This window comes from Bubalus kerabau, chromosome 4 (genome assembly GCF_029407905.1).
Source record: "Bubalus kerabau isolate K-KA32 ecotype Philippines breed swamp buffalo chromosome 4, PCC_UOA_SB_1v2, whole genome shotgun sequence".
NCBI lineage: Eukaryota > Metazoa > Chordata > Mammalia > Artiodactyla > Bovidae > Bubalus > Bubalus kerabau.
This window is the reverse complement of record NC_073627.1, coordinates 15649698-15677501: the sequence shown is the minus strand read 5'-3', so window position 1 is coordinate 15677501 and position 27804 is coordinate 15649698. Positions and strand designations below refer to the sequence as shown.

General features: G+C 46.4%; 1 protein-coding gene across 2 annotated transcripts in view; it reads right to left on the bottom strand.

The window, feature by feature from the left end:
* Window positions 1-20117: 20117 nt before the first annotated feature.
* Window positions 20118-27804, bottom strand: part of PECAM1 (platelet and endothelial cell adhesion molecule 1) — a 63439-nt gene continuing 55752 nt past the window's right edge. For both annotated transcript variants that reach the window (XM_055575509.1, XM_055575510.1), the window contains 2 exons: window positions 26329-26351; window positions 20118-21157 (listed from right to left, as the gene is read on the bottom strand). In XM_055575509.1, the coding sequence (XP_055431484.1) occupies window positions 21128-21157; window positions 26329-26351 (53 nt within the window). In that variant the 3' untranslated portion in view covers window positions 20118-21127. The remainder of the gene's footprint in view (window positions 21158-26328; window positions 26352-27804) is intronic.

Below are 27804 nucleotides of genomic sequence, written 5' to 3'. Positions count from 1 at the left end.
ATCTGAAAAAATACACATGTATTTGATGATATATATTTAGAGAAGAAATGCCCATAATCCTGATGGGAGACACTGACTGAGGGGGAAATTAGGTCTTGTTCTGATGGGCGGGGCCGTGCTCAGTAAATCTTTAATCCAATTTTCTGTTGATGGGTGGAAATCAAATCCCTTATGATTATACAGTGGAAGTGAGAAATAGATTCAAGGGATTAGATCTGATAGAGTGCCTGAAGAACTATGGACGGAGGTTCATGACATAATACAGGAGGCAGGGATCAAGACCATCCCCAAGAAAAAGAAATGCAAAAAAGGCAAAATGGTTGTCTGAAAAGGCCTTACAAATAGCTGTGAATAGAAGAGAAGTGAAAGGCAAAGGAGAAAAGGAAAGATATGTCCATCTGAATGCAGAGTTCCAAAGAATAGCAAGGAGAGATAAGAAAGCCTTCCTCAGTGATCAGTGCAAAGAAATAGAGGAAAACAATAGAACGGGAAAGACTAAAGATCTCTTCAAGAAAATTAGAGATTCCAAGGGAACATTTCATGCAAAGATGGGCACAATAAAGGACAGAAATGGTAGGGACCTAACAGAAGCAGAAGATATTAAGAAGAGGTGGCAAGAATACACAGAAGAACTGTACAAAAAAGATCTTCACAGCCCAGATAATCACGATGGTGTGATCACTCACCTAGAGCCAGACATCCTGGAATACAAAGTGAAGTGGGCCTTAGGAAGCATCACTACAAACAAAGCTAGTGGAAGTGATGGAATTCCAGTTGAGCTATTCCAAATCCTGAAAGATGATGCTATGAAAGTGCTGCACTCAATATGCCAGAAAATTTGGAAAACTAAGCAGTGGCCACAGGACTGGAAAAGGTCAGTTTTCATTCCAATCCCAAAGAAAGGCAATGCCAAAGAATGCTCAAACTACGGCACAGTTGCACTCATCTCATACGCTTGCAAAGTAATGCTCAAAATTCTCTAAGCCAGGCTTCAACATTACATGAACCATGAAATTCCAGATGCTCAAGCTGGATTTAGAAAAGGCAGAGGAACCAGAGATCAAATTGCCAACATCTGTTGGATCATCGAAAAAGTAAGAGAGTTCCAGAAAAACATCTACTTCTGCTTTATTGACTATGCCAAAGCCTTTGGATGTGTGGATCACCACAAACTGTGGAAAATTCTTCAAGAGATGGGAATACCAGACCACCTGACCTGCCTCCTGGGAAATCTGTATGCAGGTCAGGAAACAACAGTTAGAATTGGACATGGAACAACAGACTGGTTCCAAATCGGGAAAGGAGTACGTCAAGGCTATATATTGTCACCCTGCTTATTTAACGTATATGCAGAATACATCATGAGAAACTCTGGGCTGGATGAAGCACAAGCTGGAATCAAGATTTCCAGGAGAAATATCAATAACTTCAGATATGCAGATGACACCACCCTTATGGCAGAAAGTGAAGAAGAACTAAAGAGCCTCTTGATGAAAGTGAAAGAGGAGAGTGAAAAAGTTGGCTTAAAACTCAACATTCAGAAAACTAAGATCATGGCATCCGATCCCATCACTTGATGGCAAATAGATGGAGAAACAGTGGAAATAGTGGCAGACTTTATTTGGGGGGGCTCCAAAAATCACTGCAGATGGTGATTGCAGCCATTAAATTAAAAGACGCTTGCTCCTTGGAGGAAAAGTTATGTCCAACCTAGATAGCATATTAAAAAGCAAAGACATTACTTTGCCAACAAAGGTCCATCTAGTCAAAGCTATGGTTTTTCCAGTAGTCATGTATGGATGTGAGAGTTGGACTATATAGAAAGCTAAGCACCAAAGAATTGATGCTTTTGAACTGTGGTGTTGGAGAAGACTCTTAAGAGTCCCTTGGACTGCAAGAAGATCCAACCAGTCCATCCTAAAGGAAATCAGTCCTGAATGTTCATTGGAAGTACCGATGTTGAAGCTGAAACTCCAATACTGTGGCCACCTGATGTGAAAAACTGACTTATTGGAAAACCCCTGATGCTGGGAAAGATTGAGGGCGGGAGAAGGGGACGACAGAATGAGATGGTTGGATGGCATCAACGACTCAATGGACATGAGTTTGAGTAAACTCTGGGAGTTGGTGATGGACAGGGAGGCCTGGCATGCTGCAGTCCACGAGGTCACAAAGAGTCAGACACAACTGAGTGACTGAACTGATTGAACTAACCCATAATCCTAGAGGGATCAGGGTGAATGATTCTCAAACTTACATCAAAACAGCATAAGAAGGACCTATATGAGTTTGTTAAAAATAGAGATGCTCAAACTGCAGCTGGACCACCCAGCTTCTGTCCCAGTGTGTGTTTGTGTGCACACACATGTATTTAATAAACTTCCAGTTGATTCTAAAAGACATCCCTTGGGAATTCCCTGGCGATTCAGTGGTTAAGATGCCACATTTCCAGTGGAGGGGCTGAGAGTTCTATCCATTGTTGGGGAACTAAGATCCCACATGGCATGTGCATGGGTATCTGATTCTGCAACCCCATGGACTGCTCCTCTGTCAATGGGATTTTCCAGGCAAGAATACTGGAATGGGTTGCCAGTCCCTTCTCCAGGGGATCTTCCTGATCCCAGGGATTGAACCAGGGTCTCCTGCATTGCAGGCAGATTCTTTACTGTCTGAGCCACCAGGGAAGCTGCCACTGTGTGGTGAAGCCAAATTTAAAAATAAAGAAAATAAAATGCACTGGGAATTCCCTGGCAAATCCACTGATTAGGATTCTGCACTTTTCATGGCCAGGGCCAGGGTTCAGTCCCTGGTGGGTCTCAAAAGCCATATGGTGCAGTCAAAAAAAGAAAAAATGAATCCCTCATCAAGCATCACTGCTGAGGTGATTCCCCATGTTTTTGAACTATGAACAAGACAGTGATGAACAATTTTGTATGTAAATCTTCATCTGTGGGTCTACTGATTGCCTTAGGAGAGATTCCTGGAAATGGAATGATGGCACCAAAGCAGGAAGGGTTCTCAGGCTCTCGGAGGAGTTATTCTCTGGGAAGATGGTGCTGCTCCCCTCTCCCACCAGCAGCTTGTGAAGATGTTTGTCCCACCACGCCCCCATTATTATGGCCATTTTGGACAAGAAAGAATACAAGAATAGTTGCTATTAAATGTGAAAGAAAAATTGCCTAGCTGGGTGGTTTTTAAAGAGGGACATTTAGCAAGCTTTTGAAGTGTAATTACTGTTTAATCAAGCCGGGGAACGCACAGTCATTAGTTCCTTTTTGTGCGTGCTTAGTAATTTTGCCAACGAACGCTGTGAGCACCCGTCACTTCATCTGTTTTCCAGGGCTTATGCTGCTTGTGTATTTTGCTAGAAGAGCTTCACTCTCTCGCGCACTCTCTCTCTCTGTCTTTGTGTCTCTGTCTGTCTTTCTTCTGCTGAGGTATGTAGACATTGAGTTTAGTTTCTTCTTTTCCGGAATCTCAGGTAACGGGCAGGTTCCCTTACCCTAGACGCTCGCACCCACCTGGTGGGCAGGGGGCTGCTGACTGCCCACCACCTAGAATGGTGCTTAACGCCCTTGACTTTTAGACTTCCCTGGTGGTGCAGTGTTTAAGAATCCACCGGACAATGCAGGGGACATGAGTTCGATCCCAGGTCCAGGAAGATCTCACATGCCCCAAAGCAACTAAGCCCGTGGGCCACAACTACTGAGCCAGCACTCTAGAGCCCTCAGTCCACAACTACGAGGCCTGTGCGTCCTAGATCCCGTGCTCTGCAACCAGAGAAACCATTGCAATGAGAAGCCTGAGCACCACAATGAAGAGTAGCCCCCACTCGCTGTGACTAGAGAAAGCCCGAGTGCAGCAGTTAAGACACACCACAGTCAAAAAGTAAAATAAATAAAGAGATCTTAAAAAAAACAATGAAGCAAAAAAGACTAAACCTATATAGACGGTGGGAGGATATCGACTGTTAAATGAAAACAGCTGGAGAAAAAAACATGCTCGGAATGATCTCATTTCTGTGAAAGGAAATCATTTATTCAAACAGCATTTAATAAGGGCCTATTGTGGCTCAGAGGGTAAAGAATCTGCCTGCAATGCAGGAGACCAGGGTTCAATCCCTGGGTCAGGAAGATGCCCTGGAGAAGGGAATGGCAACTCACTCCAGTGTTCTTGCCTGAAAAATGCTATGGACAGAGGAGCCTGGCTGGCTACAGTCCATGGGGTCACAAAGGCTCAGACATGACTGAGCGACTAACACTCCCTCACTCATATGCCAGACGCTGTGGATAAATAGGTAAATCCACACAAAACTTGCCTACATGGATGTGCATAACCAGGGTTTATCACGAAACAGAAAGGAGCCTGGAAGGACCTGTTCACCCTGGTTATTCCGAGGCAGAGTGCACAGGAGCAGGGAAACGGTTTTAACAAGAGTTTTCATATTTTACTCTCTATCCTTCTATATTGTTTGGATTTTTTCCACAATAAATACGCACCATGTTTGTAATTTAAAATAATACAGAATGAAGACATGAAATAGCGGGGAAACAGAGCCCATGATACAGCCAGGCTGGGGTACCCAGGCCTGAGCTAACTTCTCACCTCTGCTCCTTGGGGCTCCATCACTTTGCTCTCCATCCACCCAAAGGTTTGGTCTTCAATCTCTCCAGAGAAAGCAGCCAGAGAAACAGAGATAACCATGGTGGGCTAGGGTTCAAATTTACCCCAGCTGTTACCACTTGGTCCACTGGTCCCAGGTCTCCTGGAGGAGTTCCTTGTGACTTAAATGTGTCCATGTATGATAGTGATTCCTTTTATTTTTAATTTCAGAAACTTTCTAGCCTTCAGAAAAGTCACAAGAAGTAATACCATGAACGCTTGTATATTCTCCACCTGGATTGACTAGTTGTTAACATTTTGCACGTTTGCTTTATTTCACTCTCTTTTTATGTATTAAGTGTAATCTTTGCTGAATTGTTCGAAATTTAGGTATAGACTTCATGACTTTTTATTCCTAATACTAAGCAAATATCTTGCATAACCATGATGTATTATCACACTTGGGAAATTGAACATTAACACTTTGCTATTATCTTGCATTGGAGAGGGCGATGGCACCCCACTCCAGTACTCTTGCCTGGAAAATCCCACGGACGGAGGAGCCTGTTAGGCTGCAGTCCATGGGGTCGCTAAGAGTCGGACATGACTGAGCGACTTCACTTTCACTTTTCACTTTCATGCATTGGAGAAGGAAATGGCAGCCCACTCCAGTGTTCTTGCCTGGAGAATCCCAGGGACGGGGGAGCCTGGTGGGCTGCCATCTATGGGGTCGCACAGAGTCAGACACGACCGAAGTGACTTAGCATAGCATAGCATTATCTTGCATACATTTCATATTCAAATATTCCCAATTGGCCCTATATTGTCCCTGAGCAACTCCTTAAAAAAAAAAAAAAAAAGATTTGCAATCCAATCCAAGATCACGGGTTGTGTTTAGTTGTCCAGTCTTTTTTTAAGTACCCTTTAATCTCAAGACGTTCCTCAACCCATTTTTGTCTTTTCTGATATGGAGGTACTTAGAAGTCCAAGCCAATTGTGTTAAAACTACGACTACTTTAAACACAATACTGAATTCTGCAAGAGATGTGAATTTTCTTATGCCACCACTAGGTGACGCTCTCGGCAGCTCTTGCCCTTCAACAGCCCTTATGAAAGGATCCTTGTTTTAAAGATTGATTGTCTCAACCAAATAAAGCACTTACTAGGTAAAGCATGTTTATGATGCCTGTATATGGGAGGAGGGATAGTTTAGGAGTTTGGAGTTAAAAGATTCACACTACTGTATATGTAATAGATAACCAACAAAGACCTACTATATAGCACAGGGAAGTATACTCAATATCTTGCAATAACCTACAATGGAAAAGAATCTGAAAACAAAACAAAAAGCACACATATAAAACTGACTCATTTTGCCATATACCTGAAACACACATTGTACCTCAACTATATTTCTTTTTTTTTTTAAGATTTTTTAAAAAATGTGGACCATTTTTTAAAGTCTTTATTGAACTTTTTACAATATTACTTCTGTTTAATGTTTTCATTTTGGGGCCACAAGGCATGTGGGATCTTAGGTGTCCAGCCAGGGATCAAACCCACACCCTCTGCATTGGAAGGCGAAGTCTTAATCACTTGACTACCAGGGAAGTCCCAATCAACTGTATTTTAATAAAAATTAAAAGGAAATAAAATGCCTGTATATTTATAAATGTGGTATCCTTTCAAGATACCTTGATGCTTTTGGACTGTGGTGCTGGAGAAAATTCTTGTCCCTTGGACTGCAAGGAGATCAAACCAGTCAATCCTAAAGGAATTCACCCCTGACTATTCACTGGAAGGACTGATGCTGAAGCTGAAGCTCCCATACTTTGGCCACAAGATTCAAAGAGCCAACTCATTAGAAAAGATTGAAGGCAGGAGGAGGGAGCGACAGAGGATGAGATGGTTGGTGGCATCACCGACTCAATGGACATGAACCTGAGCAAACTCCAGGAGACAGTGGAGGACAGTGAAGCCTGCCATGCTACAGTCCATGGGGTCGCAAAGAGTTGGATGTGATTTAGCGACTGAACAACAACAACATCCTTTTAAGAATGTCCTCCCAGCAACACCCGGATATTGTTCATCAGGATGCTGATTCAGTGGGGCTGGTGTAGGTCTTAAGATTATGCCTCTCTAACAAATTTCAGGGTGACTCTGATGCTGCTGCTTTGGGGAACACACCTGGAGGAGCAGGGTTAGGAAAAGCATATGAAGAATCATATCTATTGACACTTGAAATGTGAAAGTGTTAGTCACTCAGTCATGTCCGTGACTCTGTGACCCCGTGGACGGGGGCCTGCCAGGCTCCTCTGTCCATGGGATTCTCCAGACAAGAATACTGGAGTGGGTAGCCGTGCCCTTCTCCAGTGGATCTTCCCAACCCAGGGATTAAGCCTGTGTCTCTTGCATCTCCTGTATTATAGGCGGATTCTTTACCATCTGAGCCATCGATGAGGCAACTTTTATTTTCCTGTCAGAGCCAGCAATGAAGCTGGTCTTATCTCCTGCTTTTTCTCTCCTTCCCTTCTCCCTCCCTCCCCCTCTCCTCCCCGGCCCTTTGGCCTTGGTGCTTCTTGACCACAGCCCCTTTGTTCTAGCTGTCCTCTCTGCCTGCACACTCATGCTTCTGTCTGGCCAACTCCATCAGCTTCCTCGAGTCTTTCTCCAGATATCACTTCTTCTTCTTTGTTTTATATATATATATATATATATATATTTTTTTTTTTTTTTTTACTGAACTCTTCCTTAGTGGCTCAGATGGTAAAAAAAAAAATCTGTCTGCAATTCAAGAGACCTGTGTTTTATCCCTGGGTCAGGAAGATCCCCTGGAGAAGGGAATGGCAGCCCACTCTGCAATTTTGCCTTGAGAATTCCATGGACAGAGGAGCCTTGCAGGCTACAGTCTACAGGGTCACAAAGAGTCGGACACGCCTGAGTGACTCACACACACACATAGTTGATTTACAATGTTGCACCAATCTCTGCTGTACAGCAAAGCGATTCGGTTATACACATATAGACATTCTTTTTTTCCTGTTATTTTCCATTACTGTTTATCACAGGACATTGAATATAGCTCTCTGAGCTATACAGTAGGGTCTTGTTCTTTCATTCCATATATAATAGCTGACATCTGCTAATCTCACACTGCCAGTCCTTCCCTTCCCCTCCCCTGTCCCCCTTGGCAACCACAAGTCCATTTTTTATGTCTCCGAGTCTGTTTCTCTTTCATAGGTAGGTTCAGTCGTGCCATGTTTTAGCCAAATCTCACTTCTTATCGAGGTTTGCCCAGACTACCCTATTGAACACTGCCCCCTGCCCCCAGGGATTTCCTCTCTCCTTCAATCTGCTCAGCTATTTTCCTATAGCCCTTACCATCTTTTCATGTATCATGTAATATGCTTATTGTATTAATTGCTTATTTCTCTCTCTGTACTAGAATCTAAGTTCCACGAGGGCAGAGATCTCTGTCTATTTTCTTCACTGATATACCCCTGGTACCCAGAACAGTGTCTGGCACATAGTAAGTTCACAAGAAAATATTTGTGCTCCTTAACGAGAGCTTCAAGGCAGCAGCTCCCAGTCCCCTCATTCAGTTGATAAAGAAATGAGCTCCAGATCTTTGAGCATGATAAAGACGTGGGCGAGGGTCTCAGGGACTGTAGGGAGATTGTCCAGTTTGTCTAAATGAATATAATTTAAAAGCAGGACTTGTTTGTATCAGTCAATTTTTCCTTTTTTCTTTTTCCATTTGTTGTTTTTTTTTTCTATCAGTTAAATTTTAAGCTACCATCATAATTGTTATTATTTGTGTTCGGCCTTTTCCCAAAAGGATCTGAAGCCGCCGAAGAGATGAAATGTCATATAAAACAGAACAGTTAGGAGTCAAGTTGGAAGCGATAGCATCTAAAGGAAGAGGGAGTTGACTTTAACAAGCCCTTGATGGTAGTTAATTACCCTAATGGGGTACAGAATTTGGCTCTGAATTCTTTGGCAGCCGAGTCAAACGGGAAGCATGTGGGGCTGCAGAGTAGTCCTTGTCTGTGCTAAGAATGTCTGAACGCTCAGCAGGGAAGCACTTCCAGGAGGAATTCAGCACAAGCCCAGAGAACTCTGTGTGACATCCAGTGGCCCCAGGTGGGCTCCTGTTTACGAAAACCCCCAAAATCCTCACTGAAGAATGTGATCCTTTTATCCGGGAACATTAAGAGCGTGACGTTAAACCACATGATGATAACGTTTATGGTTCCTGTGAGTTCTTTTCTGATGCTCTACCTGAAAATAAAGATGAAAACCAAAGAATCTAGAAGAAAACATGCATAAACATGTCTGTGTGCTCAGTCACTTCAGTCGTGTCTGACACTTTTCAACTCTATGGACTGTAGCCCACCAGGTTCCTCTGTCCGTGGGATTCTCCAGGCAAGGATACTGGAGTGGGTTTCCATGCCCTCCTCCAGGGGATCTTCCCCACCCAGGGATCAAACTCATTCCTCCTGTGGCTCCTGCATCTCTGGTGGATTCTTCACTGCCGAGCCACCTGGAAAGCCCCAGTAAACCTGTCTAGGAATACCTTTTACAAATATTTGCTGTCTCAGATCTTTGACAAACATTGAACCAGAGGCAATTCATGGACTGAATTTTCATATGTTCAGTGGCAGGGAGATATTTATTTTCTACTGGATGGCACAGTGTTAAAGAATCAATACAGGAGATGAGGGTTTGATCCCTGGGTTGGGAAGATCCCCTGGAGTGGGAAATGGCAACCCACTGCAGTATTCTTGCCTGGAAAATTCCATGGACAGAGGAGTCTGGCAGGCCACAGTCCATGGGGTCAAAGTCTCGGACACAACTGAGCAAATGAGACTGAAGCATGAGAGTACACCAAGCACTATAAATAGAATCCTCTTTCTTTTTTTCCCAGAGGGTACCCCGCTAGACCCAGCTAGCTCAAGGACAGAGAAGACAAGAGGGAAAGTCACTTCTGTTTATTTAAGTTGCAGAAAGTATTTGCTAGGGTGTATTTTGTATCCAAAAGAAGTATCCAGCAAATTCACCTCTTGGGCCACCAGGAAGCTGTCCTCCACCATCAAGTAAGGACAATTGCTCTGTGTTCTGTCAATGCTTGTTCAAAACCCAGTTCTTTTACAAAGCTGCTGAATATCCTGTATTTTAATAAATGATAATATGTTTTTTCTTATAGATTCCTTGTCTCAAAAAATTATTTAAAGATAACCCCTTTAAAATAATTCACAGTCTAATGACAGAAATAAGCACATCTAAACAAATAACTACAAGAAATGTGATGAGTGCCATACTCATCAGTACACGGGGAAGAGCGGCCGGACCATTTCCTTTAACAACAATGTACTTCCTCTTTTTACAGTTGTACATCATTATATTGTGGGTTGTTCCCCTGGGCTCAATCATTTTATTTTTTTTTTAAATATTTATCTAGTTATCAAATAAAGAGCTGTGCTAGGTCTTAGTTGCGGCATGTGGGATCTAGTTCCCTGATCAGGGATCAAACCCAGGCCCCCTGCATTGGGAGTGCAGAGTCTTAGCCACTGGATCACCAGGGAAGTCCCTGGTAAACTTTTAAATAGAAATCATGGGACTTCCCATGGTCCAGTGGTTAAGAGTCCGCCTGCCAGGGCAGAGGAAACAGGTTTGATTCCTGGTCCAGGAAGCTTCCATATGCCACGGGGCAACAAAGCTGGTATGCCACAGCCCCTAGAGTCCACGCTCTGCAACAAGAGAGTAGCCCCCACTCTCTGCAATTAGAGAAAGTCCGAGCAACAACAAAGACTCAGTGCAGCCAAAAATAAAACAATTAATTCAGTTAAAAAAAAAGAAAAAGAAATCATCTTCAACTGAGCCCTACCATCTCTGCTTCTGCCCATCACAGCTGTGTCACACACACACGGAATGTTCTTTCTCCACCTGGCATTGGTTCTGCCACACAACCCTGCGCTGCAATATATCAAGTGGTGGGCCCACCTGGGGCTGGATTCTACTCCAAACCAACTCTGGGCTTTTGCCTGAATGGCCTGGAATCCTCTGCTTCCACTACACAGATTAGCTGCATCCGTCTTGAAAGAAGAGACCAGCTTGGGTTTGGCAGAGCCAGCTGTGTGCAAAAGACAGGAGGGCGGAGGGGGGAGGGGTGGTGGAGGGGGTGGGGGGGGGAGGCGCCATCTTTGAGGGCTGAGTCAGCTTGTAACTGGCTTGTAGTCTGTGTTGGTTATTTGTAGGCTCCTGCTTCTTCAAGGTGTCTGCTTACCTTGGCATCTTCTGCACAGCTGTGGAATGTGCAAAGCCTTGCACAAACCAGGTGCTCATTGCTTGTTGAATAAGCCCTGATGAGCAAAGGTGATATATTGGACTGTTTGGAGTCACATTGCCTAGATTTTCACTTTTTGCTTTCAATATCACATCCCCATATGCCAACACCTCCCACAAAACAGAGAGAAGCACCTGTGTTGGTCTTGGCACACGATCTATTCAAGGGCAGAGAGGGGCCATCTTTGTTCTCTATTGCTCTGTGCATGTGTATGTGTGCATATGTGTCATCCCAGGCTCCTGTGGGTGTTCACACATGTCTACTTATGTGGTTTTTTTTTTAATTTGTCTGCACTGAGTCTTAGTTGCAGCATGTGGGATCTTTCAGTTGTGTCATGTGGGATCTAGTTGCCTGACCAGATATCAAACCTGGGCCCCCTGCATTGGGAGTGTGGAGTCTTAGCCACTGGACTACCAGGGATGTCCCTGTCTACTCATGTTTGGTCATGGACCAAGGGCTGGACAGCTGTGTCCCTGAAAGACAGCAAGTGGAACTCTGACAAATTCAGAGTTGAATACAGTTAGATCAACAGGTCCCAACCTGTTCAAGTTTGAGGATCCTTCTTTAACTAACACAAAACAATTGCAGACTTTCATATGAACTTGTCTTTTCTGCATTTGCAAATTGATTTAAAAAAAATGTCCCTATTTGAAAACCTTTTGTAATGATTCCCAGTCTCTCCAGATCTGGGGGTACACTTCCCAAATAGACCTTTAACACCAGAAAGGAATACCTCCTGTGAACCCCTAACATTCTAGCAACTTTCCCCCTAAACAAACATGACCAAAAGTGTGAGCAAAGTACCACAAGCCCCAGAGGCCGCATATATCGGTTCTCTGATGCATCCTCTAATCTCACACAGGATCTGCACCTTAACAGATACTAAGAAAATGCTTCTTGCTAAAACATCCAGAAAGATGAGGATGGAATGGCTGGTTAGGCTCACTCACCAGCTAGGCTCTATGGTCCTGCACACTAGCCTCAAAGAGCATGATTCCAAGTTCTACGTAAGGGACTTCCCTGGTGGTCCAGTGGCTAACAGTTCATCAACTGCAGCTCCCAATGCAGGGGGCCTGGGTTCGATCCCTAGTCAGGGAACTAGAGCCCACAAGCCATGACAAAAATCGAAGATCTGGAGTGCCAAAACTAAGACCTAGTGTAGCCAAATATAGAAATAAATATGTTTTTTAAAAGTTCTGTGTAGAAGGCCTGACTTATCATCCTCAAACTTGGCTCTGCAACAAACATCACATTATTTTATTATCGTGAAATGAAATCAAGTCTGTTCCTGGGCCTCCATTCTGCCAGCCTATTGTGAAATTTAACATTGGCCTCAGTCGGCAAATCCCTTCTCTGCCTGGAGTTACATAAGAATCTGGAAGGATCATGTGGTTCCTGGAAAACGGGAAGGGAAGGGATTCTGGCTGTGGTCCCTGCTCAAGCTCCTTGTGATTTGGGCTCCCAGGGTTCTGAGAAGACTGGTGACTCCCCAGGCTCCCTGTTATGAGAGGTGTAAGGGGATTTTGGCCAAGGCTGCAAGTCCAAGGCGTAGCGTCCAGCCTCCCTGGACACCCTGTGCCATCAGACACTTCCCTGAGGGACCAGACTCCTTCATAGGGACAGAGCACCCTCCCCAGTTTGGGGGACTCTCCTTTGCCTGCTGCTCCCCCTCTGTTCCTCCCAACTACTACCTTCCTTGAAGTGAGGGGCACACACAGGGCCTCAGCTGGACCTCCTAGAGCTGTGCCTGGTGGCAGGGGCCGAAGGATCCCAGAGCAAACTAAAGACAAGTTGAGCCTTGGTGACTGGCCCTGCCACAGGGGCCCATCAGAAGGACCACATGCCTGCCTCGTGTTTAACACTTCTGGGCTATTTCTTCCTTTCTTTTTTAATTAATTAATTTTTGGCTGTGCTGGGTCTTCTTTGCTACATGAGGGGTCTCTAGTTGCAGCGAGCAGGAGCTACTCTTCGTTGCGGTGTGTGGGCTCCTCATGGCAGTGACTTCTCTTGTTGTAGAGCACAGGCTGTAGGGTACTCGGGCTTCAGTGGTTGAAGCACACGGGCTCAGTATTTGCGGCTCCTGGGCTCTAGAGCCCAGGCTCAGGTTGTGGCACAAGAGTTTAGTTGCTCCTCAGTATGTGGGATCTTCCCGGATCAGGGATCGAACCCATGTCCCCTGCACTGGCAGGCGGATTCTCAACCACTGGACCACCAGGGAAGCCCCAGGCTGTTTCTAAATAATTCAACCCCCAAAGAGCCTCTTCTGCCTTCTTGTTTTTCTGAAACTGACTTGCCAGAGAAGTAATCTGGAATTTGAACCCGAAAGATGCCACTCAGCATCTTTCACTGAGTGGCTGGTGGTGTGACAGAGCTTCTCCAGATGGTGTCAGATCCTGGCTTGGGGTTCGCCTTCACTTTGGAGGCACCAAAATCCATTCTGTTTCCTCTTTCTAGGACCCTGTCCCGGGCTCCTTCAAAGTCCCAACAGCGGGAGGTTTCCTCGCTCGGGGAGGGGAGTGTTGGTTGTACCAGAAAACTAGTGGAATAGTTTCTGGCATGAAACCAGACCCTCTTGTGCCAAGAGGTTCCAGGAAAACCAGCACATCCCAGGACTGGGAGGAAGCAAGGCAGCGACTGGGGAGTTTTTCCTAATGAATCCAATAAATTCCTCGGAAAAATAATCCACCAAAGGTCAGATATAGATAGAAAACAACGTTGCAGGCTTTTGGAGGCATTTTTTTCCCCCTAAAGAGAGAGAAAAAATTCCATGCATTGGCTCAAAATAAATAACTAGGAATATGAAACTCATCTATTCATGTAAGAAATATATAAACTTTGGTTCTGGAATCAGAGAAAGGATAAGAGGTGAGAGGGAGAACTTGGAGGAAGATTAGAGAAAGAAACTAAATAATATTTTCAGAGGCAGAGACATGAAACACAAGAGAACAGGGCGTGGTGAAAGAACACCAGGCGGAGAAGGCTCTGAAGATTATGTTACAAAGAACAGAGTGGAGTTACCAAAGGGGAAGGGGTGTGGGGCAGAGTGAAATGGGTAAAGGAAGTCAACTGGAGGTGATGGATGGAAACTGAAATTTTGGTGGTGAGCACACTGTATGTATACACAACGAATACAGAAGTCAAAATATAATGTTGTACACACGAAACATGTTATACACCAATGTTTACCTTAATTTAAAACAATGTTATTTGGGGGACTATTCTGGTGGTCCAGTGGTTAAGACTTCAACCTTCCAATGTAGAGAGTATGGGCTCCATCCCTGGTCAGGGAGCCAAGATCCCACATGCCTAGTGGCCAGGAAAAAAAAAAAAACGCCACCCCCCCAAAAAAAAAAATCACACAAAACAGAAGTATTGTAGCAAATTCAATAAAAATGGTCCCATCAAGCTGCTGTATAGCACAGGGAGCTCAGCTCAGGGCTCTGTGATGACCTAGAGGGATGGGATGTGCGGGAGAGGGAGGCTCAAGAGGGAGGGGGTGTGTGTACACTCAGAGCTGAGTCAGGTTGTTGTTCAGAAGAAATTAGTGCAACGCTTGCCTGGAGAATCCCAGGGATGGCGGAGCCTGGTGGGCTGCCGTCTATGGGGTCGCACAGAGTCGGACACGACTGAAGTGACTTAGCAGCAGCAGCACAACACTATAAAGCAACTGTACTCCAATTTTTAAAAAATTGTCCACATCAAAAAAATATTTAGGAAAAAAAGTCATCTGAAGGTAAATCCTTGTTGTCATGCTTTTCTTTTTACGTGAGCATTTGAAACACATGGAAAGTCAGAGCTACGAGGACGCGAGGTCATCTTGTCCAATTCCTTCTGGGTTGCCTTGGTGTCCCCCTCTTCCACCCAAATTCGTGTCTACCTGGACCCTCAGATTGTGAGCTCCTTTAGAAACAGGATCTGTGCAGATGTAATTAGTTAAGATGAGGTTACAGTGGGCTAGGGTGGGCCCTAAACCCAAGGAAGGACTGGTGTGTTTAGGGGCCAGTCACATGAAGACACAGACCCTCAGGCATATGGAAGGAGGCCACGGGATGACAGAGGTGGGGCTTAGGGTGGAGCAGCAGCCACGGGGCCCCAAGGATCACCAGCGACCACCAGAAGCTAGAGGAAGCCAGGAAGCAGGCTTCCCTGGAGATTCTGGGGGCCCCTGGAATGGCTGACACTTTGATTTCGGACTTCTCGCCTCCAGAATCTTGGGAAGGTACATTTCTGTTGTTTTGAGTCGCAGTTTGTGGGGATCTGCTATGACAGCCCTAAGAAACTAATACATCATTTTCTTCTTCAAAAAAATTTTTTTAATGTATTCATTCCTTTATTTATTTTTGACTGCACTGGGTCTTTGCTGCTGCACGAAGGCTTTCTCCAGCTGCAGTGATTCACAGTTACTCTCCAGTTGCAGCAAGTGGGCTTCTCATTGCAGGGACTGCTCCTGGTGCAGAGCACAGGTTCCAGGGCACAGGGGCTCAGTAGCTGTAATACATGGGCTTAGTCACTCCGGAGGAATTTGGGATCTTCCTGGACCAGGGATTGAACTCACGTTTCCTGCACTGGCAGGCGGATTCTTTACCACTGAGCCACCAGGACAGTCCAATATACCGTTTTCTTTCTTCCTTTTCCTTTTGGCTGCACTGGGTCTTAGTGGTGCTCCCACCCAGAAGGTATAGGTGCTGGACAGGGAGTGGCAGAGACTTTCTGTGGGACCAGGTTCCGAGGGCTAGATGGGCACGCCTTCTTCTCTTTCCTCTTCTCCCACTCTTTCTTCTCCTCTCTTCTTTCCACTCAGGTCTTAGTGGCGTGGGATCTTTATTGCAGTATGAAGGATATTTAATTGAAGCATGTGAACTCTCAGGTGCAGCACGTGGGATCTAGTTCCCTGATCAGGGATCAAACCTGAGCCCCTTGCCTTAGGAGCATGCAGTCGTAGCTGCTGGACCACCAGGGAAGTCCCTAATACGCCTTCTTTTGGAGGAGAACTGCAGGATGTGTGACATCGCCACGGTTGTGGAGTCAACTGGTAGCCAATCTCCCACTCCAACTTGCCTTTTACTTTTCTTGAAGAATTTTATTTATTTCCAGCATCTTTCAGCCTCTCTGAACATGGGAAGAATTTCTCTCTTCATTGTTAAAGTTCACACTGAAATATTCTTTTCCTATTGAATTAGGACATGTATGAAGGGATAATTCAGGCTTTAGAAACACCTTGGACTCAGAAGCTTTTCAGATTATTTACTGCTTATTCCTTTGGTATTCCAGTGCAGTCTAATAGGTTATTACTTTTGAGAGATGAGACTGTCTCTTTTGAACATTGAAATCACTATTTATTTCTTTATTCTGAGCTATGTTTTCAAGGCAAGGCAAGACTCTCTTAAGACATTGGACTTAAAACTGTCCATGAAGCAGACCCTTTGATAGGAAATGGATTGAGCTTTTTCTGGGTTTTTTTTTCAAAATATTTTTTGATGTGAAGTGAAGTGAAAGTCACTCAGTCATGTCTGACTCTTTGCGACCCCATGGACTATACAGTCCATGGAATTCTCCAGGCCAGAATACTGGAGTGGGTAGCCTTTTCATTCTCCAGGGGATATTCCCAACCCAGGAATCAAACCAAGGTCTCCTGCATGGCAGGCAGATTCTTTACCAACTGAGCTATTGGGGAAGCCCCGATTTTTTATGTGAACCATTTTTAAATATTCTTCATTGAATTTGTTAAACATTGCCTCTGTTTCATGTTTTGGTTTTTTGGCCCCGAGGCACATGGGATCTTAACTCCCAGAAGAGGGAAGGAACCTGGACCCCCTGCGTTGGAAGTCAAAGCCTTAACCACTGTACAGCCAGAGAAGTCCCACTTTCTGGGTTTTTCAACTGAGGTTAAATCATATGGAGAATGTATGAGTTTTTTAAATTGTTTCCTAGTTAACCCTTTTTTGGATTATGTCTCTGAGAAACTGATCAAAGCTATGTACTCTCTGTGCCAGAGTACTATATACTCTTACAACTCTTTTTAGCCACTCCTGGGGGCTCATAGACAACATGCCCTACCCCCATTGCCCTGTGGGCCCCAGCTACGAAGACTGTCCTGTTGGGCAGCCACCTCCCTCCAGTTCACCTTCTCAACTTGAGGCTCAAGGTGGTAAGTGAGCAAGGGTCAAATCTGACCTATGGCAGAGGTTTTCTCTCCAACATGCTAACAACGCTGGTGTGTGTGTGTGTGTGTGTGTGTGTGTGTTACTTGCTCAGTTGTGTCTGACTCTTTGCAACACCATGGACTGTAGCCCACCAGGCTCCTCTGTCCATGGAATTCACCCCGCAAGAATACTGGAGTGAGTTGTCATTCCCTTCTCCAGGGGATCTTCCCGACCCAGGGATCAAACCGATGTCTTCTGCATTGCAGGCAGATGCTTTACCGTCTGAGCCACTGATGACGCCTCTGAAAAACAACTGTGCTCAGAAACTGAGTTCTAGCCGAGCAACTTTTGGGGACCTTCTCCTTAAGACTCTCAAAGATTGGGTCAGGCCGACCGGATGCCTAGCAGAAATTCTCAGGGGACATGGTGTGTTTTTGAAGAGGACTGATTGGGTCACAGGGCTGACAGGCCGTTTCCCTGGTATTCCTTGGGAACACCATCCTCTCCCTTGTCTTGAGGCCTGAGCATGTGTCCCCCCGTTTTTGGTCCTGCTCCTTGCTCCTCACTGCACCTTTTCCACCTGCTTACCGTCTGCCTACCCTCAGTTAGACGCTTCATCTTGGCCACTTTCTCTGATCCCCCAAAGCCTTTGTTAGGAGCTCCCTGCCCCGTGTCCCCGTTTCCTTTGAATTTCTCCATCACCACCTTTGTCCCGCTGTTGTAACTGGCTCTCTATTCACCTCTCTCTCTACTAGATTGTACAGGAGATCAGGTACCATGTGATTCTTATAATCTTCCTATTCCCACCAGTGTCAGGAAAACAGATGGATGGATACAAGCTTGCTGAGTGAATACACGACTTACTGCAGGGCTGCTCAGCCCTGGCACTTTGGGCATGCTGGGCTTGATCTTCCTCTATCACAGGGGCTGTCCTGTGCATTGCAGGATACTTAATGGTATCCTTGGCTTCTACCCGCCAACATGCCAGTCGCACCCCCACCCGACTGTGACAACCAAAACTGTGTCCAGAGACTGCCCAGTGACCCCAGGAGATAAAATCACCCTCGTAGAAAACCACTGCGTGCATGAATGAATGTATGCTGACCTTGGGGTCACTTCGCCCATCTTGAGTCTACGCTGGGGTGCGAGACTTTGGTCAGTCAGTTCCTGCCGGGGGAGCGCTCAGTATGTGCTTATGAAATGGATAGCTGACCTCTTGTGGGTTCTCAGAAGAGGGAAAAAATTCTCCTCAGTCTTTTCTAAGTGGTTTCTTCTCTAATGATCTATGGCAACATGAGGACACAAGAGGGAGCTCTAACTAATGACTTCGCGAGCCGAGAAACATGTCCTTTCTTTCCTGGAAATGGTGACTGGGCCCTCCCTTTAAGAGACAGCTCAGGCTTAGATGATTGACATCAGGTTAGGACAGTGGAACCAGGAAGCTGGGTTTAGAGAGACTTTAGCCATTAAATATCCTGAAAGAAAGATCCCTGAGTGTGTGTGTATGTTCTCTTCCTCAGACATGTAGACTGAGGGGAAAAATAAAGACCCAATTATGCTCCATAAATAAATCATAAGCAGTGTGAACAAGGTTCCCCAGTTTCCATAGCAACGGCCATGCTCTGGTGGCAACAAGGGATCGAGGGGTTGACAAGGGGGCTCGGGGCGCTTCCCAAATCACCGACACATTGACTATCAGGCTTGAAGGCTGTTGAGACCATCTAATCCAGTGGTCCCCAATCTTCTTGGCACCAGGGACGGATTTCATGGAAGACAATTCTTGCACAGACCGGGGGTGGGGGTTGGTTTCCGGATGATCCAAACGCATTATATTCATCGTGCACTTTCTTTCTGATCCAGCGCCGCCGCTGATCGGACAGGAGGTAACGGTCCACGGCCCAGAGGCTGGGGACCCCTGGTCTAATCCTCAGTCCCTGCCCTGAGTCCATGGCCCTGAACACTGGGAAACTACAGCATCTCTGTGATACAACATTGTATGTGTATGTGTGTGTCCATAGCTTCCATCATATCTTGAAAAGAACCTAAACCCTCCAAATGTTAGTCTAACCATCTTATCTTAAAGATGAAGAACATAAGAGGCTCCTTCAAGTTTCTGCAGCTGCAGGCTGACAGAGTCAGGACACGTTCTCAGATCTCAACCTTCAGGCCCAGAGGAGGGGGTGGGGGGTAGGGGAGTTGGGGTGGGTGTGGTGGTGGTGTAGCTGTGATGAGGCCCTGGCCTGTGGGTGGGGAGGTCTGGTCTGAGGCCACAGGGGAGGGTGGGTCTGGAGGTTTTGAGGGGTGGGAGGGCGCTTTGCCAGTAGGGTTACCAGATATGTAAGATGCCTAGTTAAATTTGAATTTCAGATAAATGAATGTTTTTATAGTGTCAGTATGTTCCAAATGTTACATGGGACATGTAGCGGTTGGTGGTTTAGTCGCTAAGTCGTGTTCAACTCTTGCAACCCCATGGACTGTAGCCTGCCAGATTCCTCTGTCTACGGGATTCTCCAGTCAAGAATACTGGAGTGAGTTGCCATTTCCTTCTCCAGGGGATCTTACCAACCCTGGAATCGAACGCTGGTCTCCTGCATTGCAGGCAGATTCTTTACCAACTGAGCTACAAGGGAAGCCCTACATGGGACATACTTATACTCAAAAATTATTTGTTGTTTATCTGGAATTCAAATGCAACCAGGCATCCTGGTTTTGGGTGGCAGCGGGGTGTGGGGGTGGGGGTGGGGTGGGGGTTGTTACTGTTTTTGCTCAATCTGATAACAGCCTAGCAAGCAAGCTTCAGTTGCGAAGCCAACATTGAAGTAGCCCCTGATGGATATTAATGACTCAGTGTGCCTGACTCAGTGTGTCTACCTCTGGCCTCAGCGAAGGCCATGGAGGCCCTGGCCTGCAGACAGAACCTGCGTGGTTTTCTCTGTGGCCTCCTAGGCTTTGATGGAGGAGTCCTCGGGCATGACAGATATTCTGTATGTGTACGGCCTCTCAGAAAATGACATCTCACGGGTCTGTGAAGAGTGAAGATCAGATTTATTTAATACAACACCCCGCAGGGCCCCTGCACTGTGTAGCTGAGGAGGACGAGGAAGGTGGCTTCAGCGGGGCATGCTCACCAGTGCAATCCCGCCACGGAAGGGCCACCGCCCCTCGTCCACACTCAGGACACCATCAGAAACACCTGAGGACCTCGGGAGACCATTCCTTTTAGCAAGGAATAAATAACAAAAAATTAGTAAGAAAAATATGCATTTCATTTTTCTATTAAAAAAAAAATTTGCTGGAGGCAGCCATCTTTCTGTCCTTTGGCCTTCAGCGTGGTAGAGGAAAAGAAAGAAAGGGGATAGAAAACCAGCCCAAGAACATCTGTGCTTTGTCCAACTTCATTTTCTATTTGGTGCATTGCCCAGAAATGAACCTTGTCTTCAGGTTGGCATCTCAAAAGAGTTGCTCCCAAGCAGCTTTGTTCTCCCAGTTGTGGCAGGAGAGGTCATGGAGAGGACAGGGTGCAGCTGTCCAGTCTGAGCCGAGCACTTCCAAGGAACAAGGACTGCCTGGAACCATAGACCCTCAAAGGACCAAAGGCAAAGAGAAAAACTAGCCCCTAAGCTAGGCCACTCTCTAGGGGGAACTGACTACAAAACAGAAACTGGCTTCTGTACATGAGGGTACTTGGACAAGTTCTCAATTTCTGCACAAGACAAAATATTCAAGTTTCAAAATATCCCAATGGCCAGTTTACCCTGAACCTCTGGCTGCCACTCTCCACTCCTGAGGATGCTCCAACTTGCTGGGAGGCAGGCTGTGTGGGAAACTAACCAGCCCGTCTGTTAGCTCTTTATACCCAACATAAAAGTAGTTAAGATGGATTTAAAAACTGGTGGCTTGGCCTGACGAATTGCTACGTTCGGTGGGAGCAGGGCAGGTCCATAAATAAGTGCACAAAACTCTTGCGATACAGGAATCATCTGTTCTTCTCGGAATGTGGGCATCCTCCCAGGGAGGCGCGTGTGCTCACGGAGTCCTAAGATCCGTCAAGGGAGCCTTCCGTTCTCTGCAGTGACAAGAAACAGAACACGCTATGGTCACACCCTTCAAGACTGAAGACTGGCCTGGTGGAAAGATACACAAAACTGCACCCAGCACTTCTCCAAAACTGCACAGAAGAACCGTCATCCGTGGGCACCCCCCACCCTGCGGGAGCAGCTCCTGCCCAGATTCATTCTTCTTTCTCTCCATGACTGTTCTGTGGGGTCTGCAGCCTCTGTTCCCCACATACACGCCACACAGCAGACTCTCAAAAATTTCATCAAGCACCCACACAGGAAGACTAAGAAACACCCGGTGTCTTACTCCAACTCTATCTCTAAATTAACCTTCTCTGGGTCTGTTTTGGTTTTTTTTGTTGTTGTTTGCCTGTTTGTTTGTTTTTGGTCATGCCTCTTGACTTGCAGGATCTTAGTTCCCTGACCAGGGATTGAACCTGTGTCCCCCTGCAGTGAAAGCCCTGAGTCTTAACCACTGTACTGCCAGAGAAGCCCAGAGGTCTGTTTTTAAATTTAAAAAAATGAAAGAGCAAACTCAAATGATTAAACTTTTAAAAGAGTTCTAAATTATATGATTCTGCCTTTAAAAAGAATGAAATTCTGATTCATTTCAACATGGATAAACCCTGAAAACAATATGCTAAGTGAAATAAGATAGACATGAAAGGAACAAACAGTGTATGATTCCACTTAAATGGGGGTATCCAGAAGAGCTAAGTTCCTAGAGACATGAAGTAGGACGGTGGCTGCCATTCTGGGAGGCAGGAGGAACAGGAAATTAGGGCTCAACAGGTGCTTTTGGTTTGGGATGATGAAAAGTTCTGTGGATTTGGCAATGGTCACACAACAGTGAGATTGGACTTAATGCCCCTGAATTAATGGTATGCTGAAAGATGGTAAACTTCATGTTGTGTGTATTTCGCCACAATAAAAGTGAAAAAAAAATTTTAATTCCATGTGCCAGCTTACAGTGTTCTCTGACTGTTCCACATGGTATTTGTGTTACCTACACACCGCTCCATGAGGGGACCTCCGTCTGACCCAGGCACTGTTTTTCCTGCTGAGAATGCAAGAAACTGCCCCCAAGAGTTTTCTATCTTATCAATTACTGACAAACAACACTGCCATGAAGTAGAGAGTGGAAGAGGTCCTAACGACCTGCAGAAGGAGTTGAAAGGCTATGAGAGGGGTGGATTTTGATGAATGGATGGAGTGAAGAGACAAGAGTGGAGCATGCTGGGAAATTCCCGAGTAGAGGGGCCCGGGGCAACAGTGAGTCTGGAAGAGCAGGCAGCACCTGAGTGCATGACACTGGGCCCTCTGTGAGCACAGGGTACCCTGCAGTAGGTGGAATCCAGGGAGGCAGGAGAAGTTGTGGGGACTGGCCTGGGTCTTGGGAACACCATGATGGGGTTCTGTCTGTCTCCCTGAGGGTTGGCTGAGATGGAGTCCCTGTTTCGTTCTGGTCCTGCCAGAACGAGGAACCTCTCGGAAGGATGCAGGTCTGTGGGGCTCCAGCTGGAAGGCCAAGGCTCTGTCTCCTCCTTTGCCAAGAGAGACCCACGCAAGCAGGCCAAGAGAGCTGCGTTGGCCCCTGGGGGCTGGAGGCCCGCCAGCCCTGGCAGCTACCCTTCCTCCATTTCCTCCACTTGGCCCGGAGGAGTGACCCTGGTGTCCAGCCTTTCTGCAGGCCCTGGACCAAGTTCTCCACCAGACACCTCCGCTGCCCTTTCCAGGGGAAGTGAGCTCAGGGAGCTGCTGCAGGAACAGCTCCAGAGATGGGAAGGGCAGGGCCACAGTTGTCCAGACTTTGGGGGTTTTGAACTAAAGGCTGACACACTTCCATCCAAGGCTGTGCTTGCTTGCTTTTAAATCAGAGCCCAGCTGTCAGGCACATGAGAACAGCCAAGAAATCAGCCCACTTTTGGCCAGAACATGGTGTGGACAGTCTCAAGGGTCATTTTGCTTCTAACACTCCTGGGATTTCTACTTCCTGCTTCTCGAATGTGCCCCTTCTGTGCACTTCCAATGAACCAGATCTGTGCTGGGTGTCTGCTTAATTCTTACAACAACCAAATGAAAGGGTTCTATTTCCTCCAGTTTATAGCTGAGGCAACTAAGGTCCCAAGAGGTTAGGAAATCTGCCCAAAGTGACATGTCTAATAAGGAGCTATCAGGGAAGGGTCAAGTTTTAATGTGGGGCTCTGCTTCCTAAGTCAAAGGTTGGCTTGAGTTGAATCCTGGGTCTTGGGTAAGCAACTGCTACATTCTCCTCATGTGACAGGGGCCTTTTAGGGCCAAGCAAAGTAAATTCCTCATCCATACCCTATGCTGCCAGAGTGTCTGAGGAAAAGAACTTTAAAATAGATATCTAGGTTTTCTATGATAGTTTTCAATCTGCAAGTACTTTGCACAAGTAGTTCTCATTTAAGAAATGTTTCTCATTCTTAAGAAGCTTCTTGCTGTTGTTGTTGTTTCAGCCACTAAGCCATGTCTGATTCTTTTGCGACTCCATGGACTGTATAGCCTGCTAGGCTCCTCTGTCCATGGGATTTCCCCAGCAAGAATACTGGAGTGGGTTGCCATTTCCTTCTCCAGGGGATCGACCCAGCCCGGGGATCAAACCCCTGTCTCCTGCACTGGCAGGCAGATTCTCCACCGTTGAGCCACGGGGGAAGCCCTAAGAAACCCCTTAATAGATGGACGTTGCTGTTTTTGCTGTTGCCATCACCATCTCCATTTTATAGATGGGAAAGCTTAGGCTTGACTGGAGAGCTGGAACCCAGACCCCAGTCTTTTGATCCCAAATCCTGGGCCATTCCCATCATATTCCAGCTGTCTGCTGGCTCCCGGGAAGGAAGGAGGTGAGCTGTAACTAGGAATTGCCTTTTTTTTTTTTTCAGTAAGAAGGCAAGTTATTTACAAGATCCTGAGAGCCACGCAGGTTCAGATTCATCCCTTTAAGTACAGGCTGTTCTCTTTCACGTTATCTGTCTGCCTGGGCCACAAACACGATTTATAAACAAGGCAAAAATGGCAGAGGAAAAATGAAGTCAGAATGTGCCATTGAAGCAAGTCAAACAATACTAAATTAGTATTTGGCTAAGCGGCTATCTCATTGTTAAGATATTTCCTCCAATATGTTTTCAGAAGCAATGGCTATTAAACAACTGGGAATGATCGCCAGGTTTGATTTCAGGAAGGAAATCCCCTCCCATTTCCTTCTGGGCATTTCAATTAATTTTCTCCTGACCCTTGCCAGCTGATTATTAGGGAAACTATACCTGTGTCGTTTATAAACAAGATGCTTTCGCGTCAAGATTCCAAATGCCTTTCCCAACGGCTGGGAATCCCTGTGCTCCCGCCAAAAGACTTAATTATTTTGGGGGGCAGGACCAGCCATGGGTGAGCTCTCAAGAGCAGACTCCTGGGCCTGCGGGCCAGCTTCTGGGCAAATGGAAAGTTCTGTCTGTCCTAGAGCTCGGAGCCTCTGTCCAGAGAGATCGTTTGGATTGAAGACAAAGTAAATAAGTCGGTCTTGAGGTCCAGCAGACCTGCCTTGGGTGGACACACCATGATTAGCGCAGCAGCAGAATATCTCTTTATTTGGGTCCCACAAGGTCCATGGAGCAAAGTTCTCACTTTCCACGCTCTCAGAGCTGTGATGGCCAGGACAGTGACATCACTCTTGGAGGGAGTCTTGTGGTGTGGACTGGCTGGGGAGCTTGGAGACGTAGGTTTTCCAGCCCTGGCTCTGCAGTTAACAAGCTGGGTCACCCTGGGCAAGCTATTCTGTTCTAAATTGACCTCCCCCCACACCCCCAGTGTCCTTCAAAGGCAATCGTCTCTGATTTCAGAAATCTGAGGGGGCTTAGGCTAGAAAAAGACATTCATTTCATTCCTCTTTTCCTTAAATTGATAGCCTTCCTCCATCACAAGAATGTTAGCAGCTTCCTGTCTGTCAAAGGCATAATGAGTTCTCTGTTTTACAAGAATTCAGACTCGGGCAAAACAAAGGAAGCTGGGGGACCATTGGAAGGGGCTACCAGCAATCTTGCTGAAAGTTCTTCCCAGACCTTAAAGAAGCAATTTGAGAGGCAAACACCTTATTCCTTAAGATGCTAACTGCCCAGTTAACTTCTATGCTCCTGGGCAGCTCATAAAGAGGTGGAGAGTGGAAGATAGGGGGAGATGGGTCTTTGCAAAACTTGAACTTGGACCTCTGCGCCATTTTTTTTTTTAACTACACCATGCAGAATCTTAGGTTTCCAACCAAAGATTGAACCCATGCCCCCAGCATTGGGAGTGTGGAGTCCCAACCACTGGACCACTAGGGAAGTCCCCTTCTGCACTTCTTTTAAGCATTCCTATCTGTCAAGTGGAAGCTTCCTAAATTTTCCACTAGCTACAGAATGAAACCTCATGATGAGGTACTTGAGGCTTTTCTAAGCAAGCGCTACCTCACCTTTCCCCCTATCACTCCTCACAGGCACCCTCGTCTGCTCCCATCCTGCTGTCAGAGCTTCCGCCATCTCCCCAGCCCTCAGACCTCAGCCCCTGAAGATCTTTCTACCTGGACGCAGCTGTAATGAGCTCGTTCCTCATGGCCTATCCATATGACCCTTTCCTTGGGGAAGAGGCTGCTAACCAGGCAGCATGAAGCGCCTCGCTTCTATTTCTGTGGTCTCTGGAGCAGCAAATTTCTCACCTGAGATAATCCCCCTGATTTCCTCACTGGGTCAAAGACCTTCCGTGTCCCCCACAGCAGAGGGTCTGGTATGTGAGGGTAACTATACCCCCCGAATCTGCACTGCCCATCCCACCCCCCTCACCCGCCAAGGACCTGGACTCAGAGGGAATATGGACTCTGCTCATCTAGAACTGAGCACCCTAGATTTCCAACACTGCAGGCCATTTCCAGGCTTTCGTGTCCTAAGCGGCCTGCGAAGGAATGATGGAAACGGTGGGAGAGAATTTCAAAACCACAGCAGGCCTAGAAAATCCGACAGCCTGAGCACCAGGCTGGTCAGAAGAGCCCAGGGTTCTAGGGTAAAACAGACAAGGCTAGTCCAGGGGTGTCCTTGCAGGGGCTGCAGAAAACGGAGTAAGCCTGGAAATATTTTACTGTTGAATGGACTATTTTTTTTAAAAAAATAATGCATATGAAACATGTACTTACAGAATATCTGTTTTCCACGAAATCTGCAAAACAAAGGATAAGGCAAAGGTGAGCAGGATGAAGAGCACGAGGAGAGTTAGGCTCCCCATGCCAACATCTAGAGGCTGGGCAGGCCAAGGAAAGAGACAGAGGGGAGGCGCGGGCTGGCCGTGCAGGAGACCCCAGCCCTCACGCCTCCTGGGTGCCCAGGTTTATGGCTCCTCTGCCCCCAGGTAGCTTCCCCAGGACCCTGTGGCTCCATGTGACAAGCATATAAAGTCCCTGGCAGCCCATTTGACATTTTAAACAGTTTTTTTTTTGTTTTTAACTTAGTAGCACATGCTATTTTAGAGGGAAAAAAAGAAACCTGAAAATCACAGAAAAGTAGGAAGCAGGTAAAAATTGTCTCTGGTTCCATGGTTGACTGAAATGTCTTCCAGTCATTTTCCAGTAAGAGTAGAGTTTTTTGTGTTTTTTTGGGGGGGTGGGGGAAGTTATAACTATCTAGTCTATGCCATTTTAGAGCCTCTCTTTTACACATGGTGTGATTTTAGAAACATAATTGTTAGCAGCTATTTAGTCATTATTCCACAAGTATGCAGTTGTTTACTAAACCAGTTCCTTACTTTTAAAAATTCAGGTTCTTTCCAAGTTTTTGCTATTTTATATGATGCCACCAGTATCCTCTTTGGAAATAAAGCTATTTCCATGGTTCATACTAGTTTGTCTATTCCCAGGAGTGGGATCCATGGAGCAGAAAGCATAAACAAGGCCAATGCCCTTGGCATATAGAGTTCAAGTGCTGTCTGAAGGGCAGGGCGCCACATCCCCTTGCCCTGGAAGGGAGCATCGTGCCAACTGTGTGGAGATCACACGGTCTTCTTGCTGGGGGGCATGCCGAGACTTGTCCAGAAGGTGAGAAGGAGGGTGAGAAAGGCCCAGGGGAACAGGAGACCTTCCACTGAAGGTGAGTGACCACCTGCATTACTTAGAGATGGTTTTTACTACAAGAAGCGAGAGAGGGCTGTGATTAGCCCTTGAACAGGACCAGACTCCACGAACAGCAGAGTTTCTGAATGGGGGGGTGGCCTACCTGTTGTGGCTGATATCCCAAATAGCCCACTATGGCCCTAGCTCTGAAGACATGGAATCCTGGGGAAGGCCCAAGGGAAATGAGAGTTTTGGGGGTGGTTGCTATTCTTGAAGGTGGTGGAGGGCCATACCCTCCTCCTCACCCCCAAATCCTCATTCTTCCTTGAGAGGCAATCGTGGGGACCTCGGTTTGTGCCCAGTCCCCTCTGCTGCCCCCAAGTTCAAGCCCCTTCTGAACCTTGGCTGCCCGGGGCCCGACTGTCACAACAGGAGTGACAACCTTCTGTTTCTTCCTTGAATTTAAAAATATCCTGTTTCCACCAGTCCACTTCCCCCTCAAACCCTGTCTTATCACAGCTCCATTGTGCGTCTCTTCTAGAGGGAACAGGGCCAGGAGTTCCTAAG